Consider the following 20,264-nt stretch of genomic DNA (forward strand, 5'->3'; position numbering starts at 1 on the left):
GCATGGGATTTGGAGTAGGACCAGGTGAATCTGATGGAACCAAAGGAGTTGAGGTTGGAGAGGAAATTCTGGAGTTCTTCTTCACTGTGAGTCCAGATCATGAAGATGTCATCAATAAATCTGTACCAAACTTTGGGTTGGCAGGCCTGGGTAACCAAGAAGGCTTCCTCTAAGCGACCCATGAATAGGTTGGCGTACGAAGGGGCCATCCTGGTACCCATGGCTGTTCCCTTTAATTGTTGGTATGTCTGGTCTTCAAAAGTGAAGAAGTTGTGGGTCAGGATGAAGCTGGCTAAGGTAATGAGGAAAGAGGTTTTTTCCCCCTAAGGTAAGTCTTTCCGCTCCCGGGATTGGAATGACTCCTTACCCTCTCCCTTAAAACCCACATCCTTTCGTCTTTCCCTCTCCTTCCTTCTTTCCTGATGAGGCAACAGTTTGTTGCGAAAGCTTGAATTTTGTGTGTATGTTTGTGTTCGTTTGTGTGTCTGTCGACCTGCCAGCACTTTCATTTGGTAAGTCACATCATCTTTGTTTATATATATATATATATAGGGTGTTTCAAAAATGACCGGTATATTTGAAACGGCAATAAAACCTAAACGAGCAGCGATAGAAATACACCGTTTGTTGCAATATGCTTGGGACAACAGTACATTTTCAGGCGGACAAACTTTCGAAATTACAGTAGTTACAATTTTCAACAACAGATGGCACTGCAAGTGATGTGAAAGATATAGAAGACAACGCAGTCTGTGGGTACGCCATTCTGTACGTCGTCCTTCTGCTGTAAGCGTGTGCTGTTCACAATGTGCAAGTGTGCTGTAGACAACGTGGTTTATTCCTTAGAACAGAGGATTTTTCTGGTGTTGGAATTCCACCGCCTAGAACACAGTGTTGTTGCAACAAGACGAAGTTTTCAACGGAGGTTTAATGTAACCAAAGGACCGAAAAGCGATACAATAAAGGATCTGTTTGAAAAATTTCAACGGACTGGGAACGTGACGGATGAACGTGCTGGAAAGGTAGGGCGACCGCGTACGGCAACCACAGAGGGCAACGCGCAGCTAGTGCAGCAGGTGATCCAACAGCGGCCTCGGGTTTCCGTTCGCCGTGTTGCAGCTGCGGTCCAAATGACGCCAACGTCCACGTATCGTCTCATGCGCCAGAGTTTACACCTCTATCCATACAAAATTCAAACGCGGCAACCCCTCAGCGCCGCTACCATCGCTGCACGAGAGAATATCGAATATTTCGATGATCATGTGATTGCTTTGGGCTATCCGAAACATACAGGAGGCGGCGTGGATTGGCCTCCCTATTCGCCAGACTTGAACCCCTTTGACTTCTTTCTGTGGGGACACTTGAAAGACCAGGTGTACCGCCAGAATCCAGAAACAATTGAATAGCTGAAGCAGTACATCTCATCTGCATGTGAAGCCATTCCGCCAGACACGTTGTCAAAGGTTTCGGGTAATTTCATTCAGAGACGCCATATTATTGCTACACATGGTGGATATGTGGAAAATATCGTACTATAGAGTTTCCCAGACCGCAGCGCCATCTGCTGTTGAAAATTGTAACTACTGTAATTTCGAAAGTTTGTCTGCCTGAAAATGTACTGTTGTCCCAAGCATATTGCAACAAACGGTGTATTTCTATCGCTGCTCGTTTAGTTTTTATTGCCGTTTCAAATATACCGGTCATTTTTGAAACACCATGTGTGTGTGTATATATATATATATATATATATATATATATATATATATATATATATATATATATATATATATATATATATATAAAAAGAAAGATGATGAGACTTACCAAACAAAAGCGCTGGCAGGTCGATAGACACACAAACAAACACAAATATACACACAAAATTCAAGCTTTCGCAACAAACTGTTGCCTCATCAGGAAAGAGGGAAGGAGAGGGAAAGACGAAAGGATGTGGGTTTTAAGGGAGAGGGTAAGGAGTCATTCCAATCCCGGGAGCGGAAAGACTTACCTTAGGGGGAAAAAAGGACAGGTATACACTCGCACACACACACATATCCATCCACACATACAGACACAAGCAGACATATTTAAAGACAAAGAGTTTGGGCAGAGATGTCAGTCGAGGTGGAAGAGTAGAGGCTACTCTTCCACCTCGACTGACATCTCTGCCCAAACTCTTTGTCTTTAAATATGTCTGCTTGTGTCTGTTGTGTGGATGGAGATATATATATATCCCGGGAGCGGAAAGACTTACCTTAGGGGGAAAAAAGGACGGGTATACACTCGCACACACACACACATATCCATCCGCATATACACAGACACAAGCCATGTGTCTGTGTATATGCGGATGGATATGTGTGTGTGTGTGCGCGAGTGTATACCCGTCCTTTTTTCCCCCTAAGGTAAGTCTTTCCGCTCCCGGGATTGGAATGACTCCTTACCCTCTCCCTTAAAACCCACTTCCTTTCATCTTTCCCTCTCCTTCCCTCTTTCCTGACGAAGCAACCGTTTGTTGCGAAAGCTAGAATTTTGTGTGTATGTTTGTGTTTGTTTGTGTGTCTATCGACCTGCCAGCGCTTTTGTTTAGTAAGTCTCATCACTTTCTTTCTTTTTAGATATATTTTTTCCACGTGGAATGTTTCCTATATATACCATTACTTTTCCAAGAACTGGAAGAGAGTGACCTCAATGAGATGACAGAGAACATTATCAAACGGACACTAACAAACACCAAATCTAAAATCAAAGTCATGGGCAACTTATCAGTTCTCTGAGATTAGAACAGTAGTGAGACAGGGAGATGGTAATTCGCCACTATTGTTCAATACACTATTAGACAAAGGTGTCAGGGAATGGAAAAAAAAATTGAGGATAGAGGTATTTTATAAACCAATCAGGCTAGGAAAGAAAAACGGAGGACTTGATATTGGCACTCTGGCATTCACTGATGATCTGGCAATACTATCAGATAACATAGAAGCCGCAGTGAAGCAAATTGAGGTTGTAAAAGAGAGTGCTGAAAATGTCAGGCTGCATATCTCTGAGAAAAAGAGTGCCTGCCAACCAAAGAGATACCACACATAATATCACAAAAGATACAGGGAGCTCAAGAGAGTTCACAAATTCAAGCATCACTGTGAGATACAAGCAACTGGGACGGTAAAGAAGCTCACGAACTGAGAAATCAAAAGATGATTAGAGCATTATGGATGACTGAAAACACCTATGATAAATCATACCTATCATGTCAACATAAAAGTGAGACATAGCAACACTGTCACCACGTTACAAAACTTATATGCAACAGGAACATTGGTCATGGATTGGAAAAGTGCACTAGGAAAGGTCAAGAAAGCAAACAGAAGAAACACTATAAAATCCTAGGGCCCAATGAGAGAGAAGCTGACTACAGATTACAGCATGGACAACAGAGCGAACAGATATCTAATATATTACATGGCATGAAGAAACATTGACTGAAATTTTACACAAATGTCAAGAGAATGTTGGACACCCAACAAACCAAACACATCTTGCACTCAGAACACATTAAGAACCTGAAGTGGATCACCGAGGGCCAGAAGGATGCTGGCATAACAAACTCAAAAAGTCAGACAAACACTCAACCAAAAGAACTCATATGGAAAATAAGCCAAGAGGTCAACAAATTCAAGAAAGGAACAGAAGAAGGAAGAAAATGCATAGTGACAATATGAAAGACGTGTGGTGCCTCAGAAAATTTCACATTAAGCAGATGTTTCTCATGATCCTCTAGAGGCCTATTACAGAGTATAATAACCATTTCAATAATACCGTCAGAGACAGCAAAGGGCTTGGAAAAACTGAACAGGATGGATAGTGTCTTTGAAATAAGTTACAAGAGGAGCATCAGCATGACAAGTTAAAGGAAACACGGATTAGTACACGTGATTTGTAATTTGGGCAGCAAAATGAACAACAGCAATAGGCATAAAGAAAATATAAAATGCAAGAAAAGCTTGTCTGAAAAGGAGAAATACAGTTGCCATGGAATATAAATTCATGTGTTAGGAAGACTTTTCTAGAACAACTTAAGACAAAAGAGTCCCTTTAAGTTTGATACTACTGAAGAATGCTGAAAAATTAGATGTGGAAGACGTTGGAAGGTACAGGTATGATTTATCCCTCCCATTTAGTCCATTTGCAGAACTGTAGAACTATAGACCCAAATTCTCTCACTTTACAGTCAGAATCAATAGTTTGTATGTGACACGCAGTATTATATTTCTTCATTCGCAGACACAGAAGCTTCCAAAATTTTAAGAGTAAATTAATCCGTTTAATGCTAAATATCAATGTGAAATACATCAGTTACACTTGATGGCCTTTGCTTTTTTTCACATTATCTCTAAGAGGATATATTAATCAACTCTAAAAAGGGAGGCTGAGTATTTTACTGCCATGTTACTAATTCTGAAAAGAAAGTAATACACACAGTTTATTTGTAGAAATCAAGTTTTTTTACCTTATTCATAAAATTTTCTTTGCGAAATAGAACCTTCAAAATGTGACCAAGTGCACAGTCTGGATCAGCCCTGATTGGATGTCTTTCATCAAATGGATCTGGATCCATCTTCATGTAGTTATCAGTTTCTACCTCTATTATCTCTGCAATCCTGGATCAGAACATAATTCATGGATTACTAACCCACACAAACAAAAAAAATTATAATCAAAATTGTACAAAGCACTTGCCATGGAACTTTATAACCAAGAAAGTGAGATCAGAAAAAAATGTTTAGTTTGCTATTGATTGACATCAGGGGAGGTATTAGCAAACAATACTAGATAGTATTTTCAGAATAATGTCTCTCAACTACTTACAGGAATATGGGCACTTTCATACAATACCAATAAATACATCTCTACCAATGACAACAAGAACAAAATTGTCACATAGAAACATTTGGATGTTACATTATATGAACTGCAAATAAAATGAACACATCTAGTTAATGAGATACAAAACAGATACATAATAATCTTAACTTAAATAGAAACTAATCCAATTACAGAAAATCTAGGCTCTAATAGAGTTAACATAAAAAGTCAACAATACTTCTTACATTAGACATTCATTTGTTTAACGTTACAGAATAGTCATCTCGCACAAAATAAATTCGCCTATGCACAGTAACACATCCTCATCTTCAACACTGGCAAGCTCTAACCTTTTTTTCTGAAGGAGGTGGACACCTCAGTTGACTGTTGCCTGCTGACTAAGCAAACTTCCAGCATTCTTGTTGCTTTCTATCTACTGCATAGCACATCACAGCCTTCACACACAGTAGGTGAAGGGAAAGTTCTTCATAATAAGGCGTAATTGTTTACATGCAATGCCATTAAATTTCGGTTGGAAGAGGCAAAGGAGGAAGCAAAAATGTCATTCTAAAGTGTGTTTGAGCATTATAGAACCCATTAGATCTTCCAATTGCGCAGTAAAGAGAATAAAGGAGACGGAGGGAAAATATAACTACAAATACTTCCCAAAAATTCACTACTTCCAGAAATATGCAGAAGAAGGAGAAATTAGGCAATATTGACAAGCAGGTTGTTAGGAGACCAGACACACACTTTCCACGCGACACATTCAGCACTGTAATAGATAACTTTGTCCTGTACACTACATTACCACCTCTTTTTTGTTTTAAAAGATTTTCCTCTGGTAGCATGTGGCTTGACATGTTTTGCTTTGGGTTGTTTATGTGACTATTTTGTTTTCAATACTCTACTGATGAACTATTGGCTTTGAACATCCATATTTTCGAAATATTGGTCATAACGATACCAGGTGGTTAGAACTGAAGTGCAGCTACTCAAAGATGTCCTCTGTGGGGTGTAGGTATCGTATGGCTGTGAAACTTGATATATATGCTAATGTGTTAATGCAGAACCGATTTAAGCTGGAAAAAAATAGTTCCAGCTGCGCATCGGCATTATACACTGTTTGTGTGATGGTATTCCATGCCGTCATTTGACAAGCCATAACATGAGCGAACAGTACGGCCATCAAGATGAGAGAACGAGCGTTGTTAGTGAAACTGTTTTATGTGAACTGCAGCAATCAGAGTGCTGCACTGACTGAGTACCGCTGACTGAAAGGTCTGAGGACAGGCCCAAAGCCTTAAAAGGTTTACAGCAGATGATAATTAACTTCTAAACACATGTGAGTGTGGTATGGCACCTGGAAGAGTAAGAGGCAGTAGCTATTGCTGTAACTGGGCATGAAGCACATGTCCATAGGAAGTGAAAGTGCTCGTGCAGTGTCACGAGAATTGGCCATCCCATGGTCTTCAGTACAGAAAGTTTTGCGGTCTATTTTACACTGGTACACATACAAGATCCAGATGGTACAGCAATTGAAAACCTCACGATTTACAGCAATATTCTAATTCACTCTTTGGGTTCTGGTATGGATCAACACTGCCTGATGATATGCAGTTGGGCAATATTCAAATTTGGGGTACTGTTAAACAGTCTCTTATGAGTGAAGAGCCACTGCATTCGCCACACGATTGTGTGATGTGAATTCAATAGTATCTTCATTCTCAGTCCATTCTTCTTTAAAGAGAATACACTCAGAGGACTTGTCAGGTGCGACACGACATTCACTCGTTATTGAAACTTCGTCACAGAATGTGTAACTCCAACTTTGTAAGAGAGCAACTATATGAAAGTCACTGTTTTCATCAAAGATGGTGCCATACACCCACTGAAAAATCTGCTTAATGTAACCTTCCACGAAAGTGTTATCTCCAGGGGTTTTCCACATGCTTGGCCTTCAAAGTCACCTGATCTGAATCCATATGACTTTTGGCTCTGGAAATGTCTAAGAGAATGTTTACCAGGGACACATTTTGCCTCCACCTGATCTGAGGACCAGTATACAGGAGCAACTGTTGATCATGTCATTTTATGGATAAAACATCTCGTCGGTATCCACTGCTCACATTGAAGAAATTGTGTAAGCGGCAGTTAACAATAAAGTCAACATTATGCTGTACTCATTTGTTTGAGCTTTTCTGTCCTTATCTCATTCCTAATCCATTACATATGGAAACATTTCTAGGATTCACATCTTCACATTTTCACCTGGTGGCCAATATTGCAATTAATTTTTTTTGTGTAAATCAGCTTTGCAATAATGCATTGGAATATCAGTTCCGCAGCCATATGATAATTATAGACCAAATTGGACATTTGTGAGTAGCTGCACTTTTAACTATAACCACCTGGTATAACTGTTAATACAATCATTTGCACACTTGCTAGCTGTAGCTTACAAGTTATGCGAGATATGCATTTGCGTGTAGGCTTCAGTTCTCAAACTAAACCTCCCTTACCACAATAAGGCCGCTCAAGAGGGAATCCCTATCACTACCATTGACCTTACTTTAGCGTACTGTCTGTGCAAGTATGAGCAAATATATTTTGCCTGCACTCTACACACAATGTGTGTTCTTCATACTGCAATAGTCAATGTATGCAAGAAACTAGAATACTGATCAGAAATAATGTTCTGAAAATGAATGACAAAGAACACAGAAATAATAATCTACATTCAAATCAATATGTCCCCCACATGAAGCAAAAACAGTCAGCACACTGCAAATGTAATCCAACCCCAAAAGATTATAAGCTATATACAAGCAATGGTTACTATATAGGAATGGAAGATAGTTATTTGTAAACTGACTCATGACATGCAGTGGATTTGCTGTAACTACTGTCCTCAGGTAATTTACAGTCATATTGTTCAAAGCAAAGGCAAAAAACTTCTGACTTTTTGCTAGGATATACTGTTGAGCAACTCATCATGCCTCATTCCATCTGCCACAAGTCTGTGAACCATTCAATTCCGGGATGATCTAATTTTTCCAATCCCTTTCACATTCCTAATGGACGAAGATCCCTAATTACATCAACATACATAGTTTGTTTCCAATGAGTTTGTTTTTACAGACAGTACAATTTTAAAAAACAGTTCACCTTAAATTGGTATACCACAAGACTGACACTGGTATGCCATAAACCTAGTCAATATTATGTCACACAGCTCTTTTCGATTGGCAAATATAATTTAAGAAAGGCTGAACTACTGGAATAGGAAATAGAAATTTTGATAACATCGATGAATAATTTCTCAGTAATTAAATCCATTTACTACTGGAAAATTCCCAAAAAAATGTACGTTAAAGTGGTGAGCAGGAGGAGGGGATGAGAAATGAGAACTGGGGTAGACCAAGGTGGGTACAAAACTGATGTCATGGAATATGTTTTGACTTCAGCAGAGCTTAAGCTGCAAAAAGGCAGACAACAGAAAAAGGGTTTAGTATGCCAATGGTTGTTAAAACAGAAAATATACGCATACTGATATGTGTAGCACTGCCCACATGCAGTGAATGTGCCTGTGGCGACAACTTGCTGTCATCACAGGCTGGTCAGGTAAATGTCAGTAGCAGGTAAATGTAAGGCCACTTGTAAGCGGTCGGTCTCCCTCCAACTTCACCTTTACAAGTGAACTATGACCGTCGCCACTGAACACCTCGACCAATTTAGACTTTTGTTGCAAAATGCATCAGCTGAGGAGTATGTGGTCTCTACCAAAGCCAGACTATGGAACTTTGTGTAATGTAAGGACAAGCTGAAAACTAATACCTCTTAATTTTTATGTAAAAACTCTTAACGTTTCTTTTAAAAAATAAAGCAAAATTTATTACTTCTACATCTTTGTCCTTCATGCCTACATATCTGCAGTCCTCTGCCACTAGAGGGCTCTGAATAGTAACATGGAACACAATGGTGTGTAACATAACTATATCGATGCAAGTGTGCTGTAATCGAGTTTCGAATTTGAAGAGTTTGTGTCAACACACACGGGGCACCATCTCCTTCAGCATGAAAATACCAGACCACAAACAAGCTGATATGACATGTTGTTATGCCTGCAAGGTTGACGACACATCACACATCCTAGTGTTGAGGGTTGCACAGCTGCCAGGCAACCGCTTTTCACCAAAAATTGGATTTCCGTGTTCCACTGGGCATCCCTAGCAGTGCTGCCAGAGGTCATAGGTCACAGGAGCCTAATTGCTCTCATAATCCACATGACCAAAAATAGATCCCAAAATATCCTGCTGGTGGACGGTATTTAGGCAACTGCACAGCTGTATGTCGCCAGTTCATTTCGTGCCAGGACTTCAGTTTGGCCATCCAGCTTGTGATTGTGGATTATGTAAAATTTCACTTAAAAGTACTTTTGTAGTATGCTGACTGTAGACTGTTCCTAGGGAACTTAAATGCCATGCCTAGATGGAAGACCAAACTCTTGGCTGAGCTTCGCTTCAACATGGCCTCATTGAGACTCAGCATTTTCATTTGTGTGACAAACTTGTCTTTTTCATTTGTGTGACAAACTTGTCTTCTAAATTACAACCTTCAGTCAGTGAGTTTCAACTTATAAATCTTGTATTATTATTCACTGGAGTAGACGGACAGTGTTTCTTATTTTTGTAAATAAACTTCTTGAGTCACTGTAACATTTTTTTGATGCTGCCTATAGTGGATCCTTCACGAGCACTGCAACATCTTCAACAATCTGATGCCTTGGGTTTACTATCATTGAACATCTTCTATACAGTCCCAACTTTGCCTCATTCGATCTTCATTTGTTTCCAAAACTTAAAGAACATCTTCGAGGAGTTCACTTTGATAGTGATGAAATTGTGAAAACAGAGGTGAGGTTGTGGCTTCGTGAACAAACTGAAACATTCTGTAGTAACAGTATCAAGACACTGGTGTCTCGTTGGGAGAAACGTGTGTCATCAGGGTGACTATGCTCATGAAAAATATAAAGACAAGAAGAATAAAGACGTAGAATGTTAATCATGTTTGTTTCCTTTAAAAGGTGAGTTACCACATAAAAAATTTGGAGACCTTACTTTTCACCACACCCTCATATGATGTTTATCATACATGTACAAAGCAAATATTAGTGCACAGACTTAATATCAGCTCCAACGAGGAAACACTGCCCATTACTTTCTATCTGGAACTATAGCTTATATTAATTTTGATCAGTAACTATTACTGTTTGTTTTTGTACACCAATAGTCAATTTTAATCTATTTTTACAGAATATTGTGTTTAATAAATGTTGTTTGCCTTGAAGTGAATGTTCCAACAGTGGGCATAATCAAGAACTATTCTTATGAACTGCAAGGGATATCTTAATTAATTGGTTGGTTGGTTGGTTGGTTTGGGGAAGGAGACCAGACAGCGAGGTCATCGGTCTCATCGGATTAGGGAAGGACGGGGAAGGAAGTCGGCCGTGCCCTTTGAAAGGGACCATCCCGGCATTTGCCTGGAGCGTCTTAATTAATTACTGCTTACTTGACACACTAACACAATTCGTATACTTTACGAATGTTTTTACGTGTAACACTCCATCAGCTAGCAAACTCAAAACATTACAAAAACCAGAGACAATTATGAAACTGTTATAAATGTATGACCAGCAGTCTGGGCTATTTTGATTTCTTTGATGGATTCTTGCAGAGTAATCCACAGGAGAAATATTTATTTATATTGTAAACACTGTTTAAAATTATGATAGTTAAGCGCGAGTTCATCAAGCATACATTAATAATGACTCCCGATTTTGACCCAAGTATGAAAGAAAGGATACATAATAATACAAGTGAAACTGTCTAGTTTAACGAAAATACATATTTATTATACAACAGAAGTATTTTATTTATTGGAAATATGCAAATATAATTCAAAGGTCGTATTCTTTAATGTGTCCATAATGTATCTGAGACAGGTCTATCATCTTGTCTATCATATTTAAACTGAGCACAAAAACTGATAATGACAAAGTCAATTTACAAAGCTGTAGATACTATAATAGCTCAGAGTTTCTGCTGTGGGTGAATTACAACTTTTCCAACTCAATCAAGATATATTCACCAATTGCAGAAAACCATTTTCAAATGGGGGCTGAAGCTGCAGGACAACTGGACTGACTAAATAACAGTAGCACAGTTCAAGGGCTGCAGAGTAATCCACAGGAGAAATATTTATTTATATTGTAAACACTGTTTAAAATTATGATAGTTAAGCGCGAGTTCATCAAGCATACATTAATAATGACTCCCGATTTTGACCCAAGTATGAAAGAAAGGATACATAATAATACAAGTGAAACTGTCTAGTTTAACGAAAATACATATTTATTATACAACAGAAGTATTTTATTTATTGGAAATATGCAAATATAATTCAAAGGTCGTATTCTTTAATGTGTCCATAATGTATCTGAGACAGGTCTATCATCTTGTCTATCATATTTAAACTGAGCACAAAAACTGATAATGACAAAGTCAATTTACAAAGCTGTAGATACTATAATAGCTCAGAGTTTCTGCTGTGGGTGAATTACAACTTTTCCAACTCAATCAAGATATATTCACCAATTGCAGAAAACCATTTTCAAATGGGGGCTGAAGCTGCAGGACAACTGGACTGACTAAATAACAGTAGCACAGTTCAAGGGCAGAAGTACACACAGGACAAAGACTAGTGGAAATTGAGGACAGGAATGCTGCTGAAATAAAGGATGTTTTGGTGGGACACTTCCTAACTGTGCAATTATGGGAATCTGTAGAGGGGAGAAGGGGATGGATTCTGATGATGGGTGTTGGGAGCCAGTGAAGTTCACTACATTGCCATGAGTGCATAATCCTGCTCAAACATCAACTGGTCATACTTCTCTTCCCACTGTCCACAATTTGTTGCCATCTCTACAGCTGAACAATGTACAGTTGTATACAGGCATGACACAGACAAAAAGGAAGTAGATGGGTTTGACGGAAGGATCTAGAATAGGTCTAGGGATTAGGGCACGCAGTGGGAAGTCTGCTAGACTTCTAGGGTGGGGTTGCTGAAGACAGGCCTAAATTTGTACACACACACACACACACACACACACAAAAATACCACTTGTAGGCTGAAGTTAGATACAGTGAAATGTGGTGACACATAAGACAGGATTTCTGGTCAGGTGAATACATGGCTATCAACATAAAATCAAATAGGGATAACATAAGATTACGATTAATACTGAATGAGAAAACGGGTACCGTATTTACTCGAATCTAAGCCGCACTCGAATCTAAGCCGCACCTGAAAAATGAGACTCGAAATCAAGGAAAAAGATTTTTCCCGAATCTAAGCCGCACCTGAAATTTGAGACTCGAAATTCAAGGGGAGAGAAAAGTTTTAGACCACCCCTCCAAATAGAAACAAAGTTGGTCCATGGTAACATGAGACACAATTTAGGTCGACTGGATGAAGATACAGCTACAGTAGTGTGGTTCGAGTCGTAAGCTTAACAGTTAAGCTTTACCAAGTAGCCATTGCTATGTGTCAGGCGCTCCGTCCGTATTTATACGGGTACCCTTCCATTTTCAAGTGCTTCATCTGGTTTGAATCAATTGCTTATTTTGCTTTGATCTGATAAGTGCCGTTCTCTTTGTTATAGGTGTTTACACGTCACTCTAAGCTGAAAACGCATTATTGTACTGTGGCATGCATTGTTTGTCGCATTCTGATATTGAGTGTCGCTGCTCGCGGCATGGCTTGCTTTTGTGTGCGCTACTGCGGCTTACAATGAAAAGAAAAAAAAGAGGAATTGTCTCATAACTGAAACAACGGCAAGAGACTGCCATTTGTTGTTACTTTCACTGCTTTGATAATGATCAACAAGAACCAAATAATAGACTGCGTATTATAGAATTTATTCTGAACAAGAGTTTAGCGAAAATTTTTCTCCATTTGAAAATCTTTGCAGACGCCTCTTTAGTACATTACATTCTGCACATAAATTAGAGTCATCATAGATTCTTGCTTCATTTCTGACTGTATCACTATTCAGCATAAGAATGATACAAATATAAACATGACTTATATGTATATTCTTCCGCGTTTGCTGTTGTCTCACTCTAGTTTCATAGTTTATTAGCCAGACATGATTTAAATGAGATAGCAGCAAACACGAAAGAATACATGGCATAATGTTTACAGTCTTCTACCTTTTCTTTTATTTACTGACGCATAGGTTTTGGTGCCAGTATTTATCTTTGTGCGTGCAAAGCATGCCTGTATAGTGATACATATATATATATTAGACAGCAAAAGCTAGTTGTGGCGGCACCTACCAACATTTTTCAGAACTTCCGCTTACTTTGCACTCAATTCTAAGCCACACGCAGTTTTTTGGATTACAAAAACCGGAAAAATAGTGCGGCTTAGATTCGAGTAAATACGGTATGTGGGTGAACTACTGTGAACAGCATAACTAAAATGGTAGCTTCAAAGCCAAAAACCACCATAGTAGTATAACTCTTGATACCTACTAATGCTGCAAATGATGAATATATAGAAAACACGTAGGATGAGATAAAGGAAGTTACTCAGTATATTATGAGAGTGAAAATTTGATTCTGATGGGTACCAGAAAAATGGAGAGAATGGTAAATAGTAGAAAACATGATCGACTGATTAATCGAGAGGGGTTATGGGACCAAACGGCGAGGTCATCAGTCCAGTGGTTCTGAAACGAGTCACAGAAGAAAGAGGGTCTGCAAAAAGTGGACAAATCCAGTCAGTGGAGTCAAATTATAAAATAATGAACATTAAACTAGCACAGTAAAGGCATAAAAGGTGAGACCAAATCTAAAAACTGGAAAAAAAAGAGGGGGGGTGGTCATGGGGTCACAGACGGAGAAGACTGCAAAAGAAGTCCCAACCACAACCAACCTGCCCCTGTTCCAAGACTAAAGGAGAACCTTATATCTGGAAATAAAAACCACTTTCATGGAGGAAATCGAGGACCAGTTCAACCATCCGTGGATCGGCTGCTAATATTAAATTTAAGGAATCGGGAAGACTATCCTTAACACAACAAGCTGAAAGATGAGGATATTCCACCAATATGTGAGATATCGTCAGTATGGCTCCACAAGCATATTGTGTGTGTGTGTGGGGGGGGGGGGGGGGTCATTACATAGGAGGAAACAATTGGTGACCTGGGTACGACCAATGTGTAAATGGTATAAAACAGTGGACTCCTCCCGAGAGGAGCGGAAGGAAGAGTTCCAAACTGCAGTAGACTCCTTCATTGTGCGGAGTATATTACTATGAGCATTAGTGCCCCCACATGGCATTTCACTTTTGGGCAAAGAGAGATTTGACATAGATCCACATATCCGCAGCTGGAATCATGAAAGGAAATGGGGGGTAGGTATCTGCTTCTCTAGCCAAAAGGTCAGACAGTTCATTCCCTGGGATGCCCACATGACTTGCGACCTGGAGAAAGATGACTGAACAGGCACAACACGGATAGCACAGACAAAAGGGCGACGAGATTAGCATTGGTCGATATCCTGCAGACTGCTCATGGAGTCTGAACAAATTGAAACACTGTGGAGGGAGGCCTGAGAAACAAAAAGGAGGGCCCTGTGAATGGTTAGAAGCTCTGCTGTGAACACACTATGTGATCCCGGCAATAAATGGTGTTCAAAGTCAGTAGGAGACATGACAGCATATTCCACCTTATTGATAGTCTTAGAATGATCAGTGTAAAAGATGGTGGCACCCTGGAACTCTGCAAGGATGGCACAGACAAGATGGCGGAAAACCATAGGAGTGACAGAGACCTTAGGACCCTGGAATAGATCAGTCCTAATCCATGATCTAGACACCATCCAAGGGTGGGGTGCAGGAGGTAAGACATGGGGTGCCATCTGGTGAGTGGAGATGGAGATCCCGACAGAGGGACGTGAGATGCAAGCTAACTGACAATCCCACCCGTGGGCGGGTGGGAAGAGGGAGACATGCCACATCGGTGAAGAGCACAGGGTATACAGGAAGGTCAGGGAACTGGCGAATGGCAATTGCATAAGAAACAAGGAGTTGGCTCCATCGGATGTGTAAAGGTGGAATCCCCACTTCTGTGAGGTGACTATCAACAGGACTAGTGCGAAAGGCACCAATAGCCAGACGCACCACACAATGGTGTCCAGCGTAAAGGAGTTTCAAAGTGGAAGGAACTGCTGAGCCATAAATCTGACTCCATAATATAGTCTGAGCACAGTAAAGATGGGGAAGAGTGGAATGGTCTGCACCCCAAGACGTGTAGGCCAGGAAGCAGAGAGCATTAAGCTTCCACATACATGTAAGTCTTTAGGTGGCAAATGTGGGGCAGCCATGTCAGCTTGTTATCAAAAATAAGGCCCAAGAAACGGGACTGTGCTACAACATTGAGGAGCTGGTTGCCTAAATAAAGTTATGGATCGGGCTGCACTGTGGGTAGATGAGAAAACTGCATGACAGATCTTTTGGAGGGAGAAAACTGGACGCATTGGGAAGTGACCCATGCAGAGGCCCATCAGATGGTGCCTTGGAGCTGGGGCTATGCAGATGCTACTGAGTGGGAGCTGCACCAGATGCAAAAATCATCACCATATAATGCCAGAGTAACCACAGGCTCAACAGAGGTCACAAGCCCATTGCTGGCAATGAAGAAGAGTGTGACACTTAGCAAAGAACCCTGTGGAATACCATTCTCCTGAATCTGAGGTGTGCTGAGTGAAGTGCCAACTCGAACCCAGAAGAGCTGGTGAGATAAAAGCTCACAGATAAAAATCAGAAGTGGAACACAGAAGTCCCAGTCATGGAGGGTAACTAAAATGTGACAGCGCCAAGCCATGTCATAAGCCTTATGTAGGTCAAAAAAGACCGTGACAAGGTGCCAGCGGTGAGTAAAAGCCTGTCCAATCAGAGTAAATGGTCAGCTGGAAATCACCCTGCCTGGAAGCCACACTGATATGGGGACAACAGGCCCCGAGATTCGAGTACCCAACATAATATGAAGCTGACCATCCTTTCGAGCAGTTTACAAAGTACATTCATCAGGCTACTTGGGCAGTAGCTGTCAAAAGATGTTGGGCTTTTTCCCGGGCTTAAGAACGGGGATAACTGTACTGTCTCGCCATTGTGACGGAAAAGCCCCCATGAGTCAAATATTGTTGAAGACCCTGAGGAGCTGTTGCCTCTGGGGAATATCCAAGTGTTGGGTCATCTGGTTGTGGATGGAATCCGGGCCTGGGGCTGTGTCTCGTGCACCAATTCCCATTCAGTGAAGAATGCATTATAAGGCTCAACGTGATGCGGGATGAAACAGGGGTTGGGGGGGGGGGGGGGGTCAGGTCGGTTCAACTCTGTGTTTCTGCCGACAGCAGGCCAGGAAGAGGACGACGATGCTGTCGCAAAGTGTGTCGCAAGGTGTTCTGCGAGAACCAATCGATCAGTGCACAGAGCATCTTAGAGGTTCGGACCCTGCACAGTTGACTATCACTGGTGGGCCAGAAGGCTACAGAGCTAGGACCACACCTGCGATGAAGAGGCATACGTCCACAGGGAGGAAACATAGTGCTCCCAGCTTCCCTTTTAACTCCGCTTAATAATGTAATGAGCCTTATCATGGAGATGGTTAAAAGTGAGGAGGCTGGTCTGTGAAGGGTGCTGCTTAAATCACTGCAGTGCCCGTGAGCAGTCCTGGACAGCCACATCCTTGGTTAACCAACGTACCGGTCGATGACAAGGGGGACTTGTGGATAGGGGGACAGCAGTTGACAGCAGCATGAAGAATAGTGGCAGAGATGCCTTGCACGACTACATCAATGGAATTCAAGTGGGAGGTGTCGAAGTGGACAGCATACATATACAAAGGCCAACTGGCCCTGTGGAATGCCCAACATGGAGGGCTGTCTGCCTGGCAACAGCAGGGGAATGATTCATTGATCGGAAAGTGGCCATTGTCACAAAGGTCACTATGGGATTACCAATGTAGGGAAGCCACCAGGAGATTGAGAGATCGATAGCAGAGAAGGTGCCATGAGCAGCATGAAGTGGGTAGGAGATCCACCATTGAGGAGAAAAAAATCGAGGTCTGTAATAGGTTGGTCAATTAGGATACCCCTACCTAAGTCCCCAAGGAGGAGAAACGGGTGCGGGAGCTGCTGGATTATGGTAGACAGTGCAATGTAAGGAAATGGCGTACCTGGGGGAGGTAGACATTGCAAATGGTGATTGATGGAGTCATTTACACTCGAACCACTATCGCTTCCAAGTTTGTATACAGGGGGATCCAGTCACTAATGACATCATAGCGAACCAAAGTGCAGACCCCAACTGATGCTACCCCGGGGCCAGTATGGTTCCACCAGAACACCCGATAACCACGAAAAGTTTGGAGAGTGGTTATCATGGATACGCGTTGCTTGAAGAACAAGACAGAACGCAGAATAGGAGGAGACAAGACGTTGCATTTCCAGCAGGTGCCCATAGTATCCATTGCAATTACACTGGATGATCACGTGGTGAGAGTCCAAGGCAGACATGAAGAAGCCAAGGAGGATGTCGGGTCACTTGGTCAGTACTCGTCACCGACAAGGACGGGGTGACATCCATAAATAAGATGTCAGACTCAGGTTGCGAGAGGGGAGATGGCACCTACGGGGGCGCCTTGTCTTGAGGTTTATGTTTCTTCTTCTTCTTCTTCTTCTTCTCTTTCTGAGGTGGGGGAGGGCAGAGTTCATGGGACGCACAGGTTTCTGCAAGATCTGGAACCAAAAAAGAGCAGGCGACCTTGCGGTGCACAGATGGTGCGGCCTCTTAGCTGAGTGGTGGTAAGAGTCTTCTGGCCTGAAAAACTCTGGGGAACTGGCTGATGCCAAAGAAAGGGGCACTACTTCGGCTGGGGAGAGGGAGCGGCTCCCTGATGGGAGGTTGTGGGAACTGCAGGGGAGAGGGCGGGGAGATAGGGATGGGGCTGGGGTAAGGACAAGGGAGGAGGAGGAAATGAAGTAACAGAGGCATAAGTTGAAGATAGTGACACTAGATGGAGTCTCTCATACTTTTGGTGAGCCTCAGCATAAGACAAGCGATCCAGGGACTTGTATTCTTGAATCTTCTTTTCTCTCTTGTAAGCCGGGCAATCCGGGGAGCGAGGGGACTGGCGGTCAGCACAACTGAGACACAAAGGTGTATACGTGGACAAGGAAAAAAAAATCCCAGAGTTTTCCCGGTAAAAAAATACACTTTTCCCATGTAAAGTGGCAATATACTTTTCCATGGAACTCTAAAACTTATCAACCCTTTGAATGGTTAACATTTTATACACTAGCATAGATCTTCTCACTGCCACTTTAGAAAATGAAACCCAGAAAAAACAATCTTGGAAAGGTCTCTGATGTGCAGCAACATGTACACTGCATATTTTCATATTACAATAAGCTGCATATTTTCGTAATTATGAAAGTATAAATTTGAATTCCACCAAACACAGCACCTTAGTTACCAATGAATTGAAACCGAGATTGTGATGCCCTTTTGTAAGCCAATCATAGCTCAAATGATGTAATCTCGCCAGTCATGGCAGCAGATATTCAGAGCATAGGATATGTGATGCCAGCCAGTAGTAACATCACTGTTACGTGGCGCAAACAAATAAATAGGAAAAGTTAATGGTATAAATTAATATACATAGTATTGCAAGAAGAAAAGAAAAGCTTTCACATATAATACTAGTCTCCAGAATGAGATTTTCACTCTGCAGCAGAGTGTGCGCCGATATGAAACTTCCTGGCAGATTAAAACTGTGTGCCGGACCAAGACTCGAACTCGGGACCGTCGCCTTTCGCGGGAAAGTGCGATACCAACTGAGCTACCCAAGCACGACTCACCGCCCCTGGAAGGTAGGAGACGAGGTATTGGCAGAAGTAAAGCTGTGAGGATGGGGCATTAGTCATGCTTGGGTAGCTCAGTTGGTAGAGCATTTGCCCGCGAAAGGCAAAGGCCCCGAGTTTGAGTCTCGGTCCGGCACACAATTTTAATCTGCCAGGAAGTTTCATATCAGCGCACACCCCGCAGCAGAGTGAAAATCTCATTCTGGAAATATCCCCTAGGCTGTGGCTAAGCCATGTCTCCACAATATCCTTTCTTTCAGGAGTGCTAGTTCTGCAAGGTTCACAGGAGAGCTTCTGTAAAGTTTGGAAGGTAGGAGTCGAGGTACTGGCAGAAGTAAAGCTGTGAGGTCGGGGCGTGAGTCGTGCTTGGATAGCTCAGTTGGTAGAGCACTTGCCCGAGAAAGGCAAAGGTCCTGAGTTCGAGTCTTGGTCCGGCATACAGTTTTAATCTGCCAGGAAGTTTTAATGTTAGTCTCGAAGATTAATAAGCTACAAGAGAAGCTAAGCTTTTACAAGAGAAGCTAAGCTTTCGCATGTATTATTGGTGTGTTATTATGCGTGTGTTACTCTTTAAGATACATCAAACAAATGTGCCAGTAAAATTTGAAATAATGGCATAAATGTCTAGACTTCTGGGCTAGAAATTCTTGTAAGTGACTGGTCCTCAAAGTGTTAAGTTTTAAATGAGAGTCAAATGTTCTGTGATTTAAGAAATTCATTGCTCATTCTCGCACATAGCAGAATTCATCTTGCATAAAAGAAAATCTACTTTGAAAGTAATGCTTTTCAAACTACCATTCGCAATATTTTCCCGCAATCTGTTAGAAATAGGCTTGTTGCAGCGGTTGCCAGAAAAAAGGCGTCATTGTGTGCGCACAGCTATGAAGGCGTATGAAGTCCATAAGTATAAAGCATTGAGAGATCTTACATTACATCTTAAAAGAAACAGGACGTCAGAGGATACTCCAAGGGTAATGGTATTTCGTAAACGATACTCAGATGTACTATTCGGCTTGAAGTGCACATATTTATGTCCACATTCACAATGATGTAGGCCTCCATCTGATATTAAAATTTTCAGTTTGGTTTCCAGGATGTAAATTTTCTTTGAGTACCAGTACTGTACTACCTCAGATTTGGTTCTTTATTATGGTATAATGTCATGCGTGCCAGAAGATGAAAATGTACACTTAAAATTCAGCGAGCAAGCTGTAATTAGACAATGGTGTGGAATGAAACATTTCATTTCAAATAAATGGTTGGTTGTTGATTTAAAGGCGGGAGAAGGGACCAAACTATGAGCTCATCGGTCCCTTGTTCCTAATAAAACAGTGCCACAAGTTTGAGAATAAAACGGACAAAACATATAACACAAATTGGAAAGAAAGGAAAAGCCACAAGAACGAAGGG

At 41.4% G+C, this 20,264-nt stretch overlaps 1 protein-coding gene across 2 annotated transcripts in view; it reads right to left on the reverse strand.

The window, feature by feature from the left end:
* LOC126262237 (DDB1- and CUL4-associated factor 1) overlaps nt 1–20,264 on the reverse strand; it is a 220,578-nt gene that overhangs the window by 185,902 nt on the left and 14,412 nt on the right. For both annotated transcript variants that reach the window (XM_049958721.1, XM_049958712.1), the window contains exon 3: nt 4,508–4,658. In XM_049958721.1, the coding sequence (XP_049814678.1) occupies nt 4,508–4,658 (151 nt within the window). The remainder of the gene's footprint in view (nt 1–4,507; nt 4,659–20,264) is intronic.

Source organism: Schistocerca nitens, chromosome 1, assembly GCF_023898315.1.
Source record: "Schistocerca nitens isolate TAMUIC-IGC-003100 chromosome 1, iqSchNite1.1, whole genome shotgun sequence".
NCBI classification, from domain to species: domain Eukaryota; kingdom Metazoa; phylum Arthropoda; class Insecta; order Orthoptera; family Acrididae; genus Schistocerca; species Schistocerca nitens.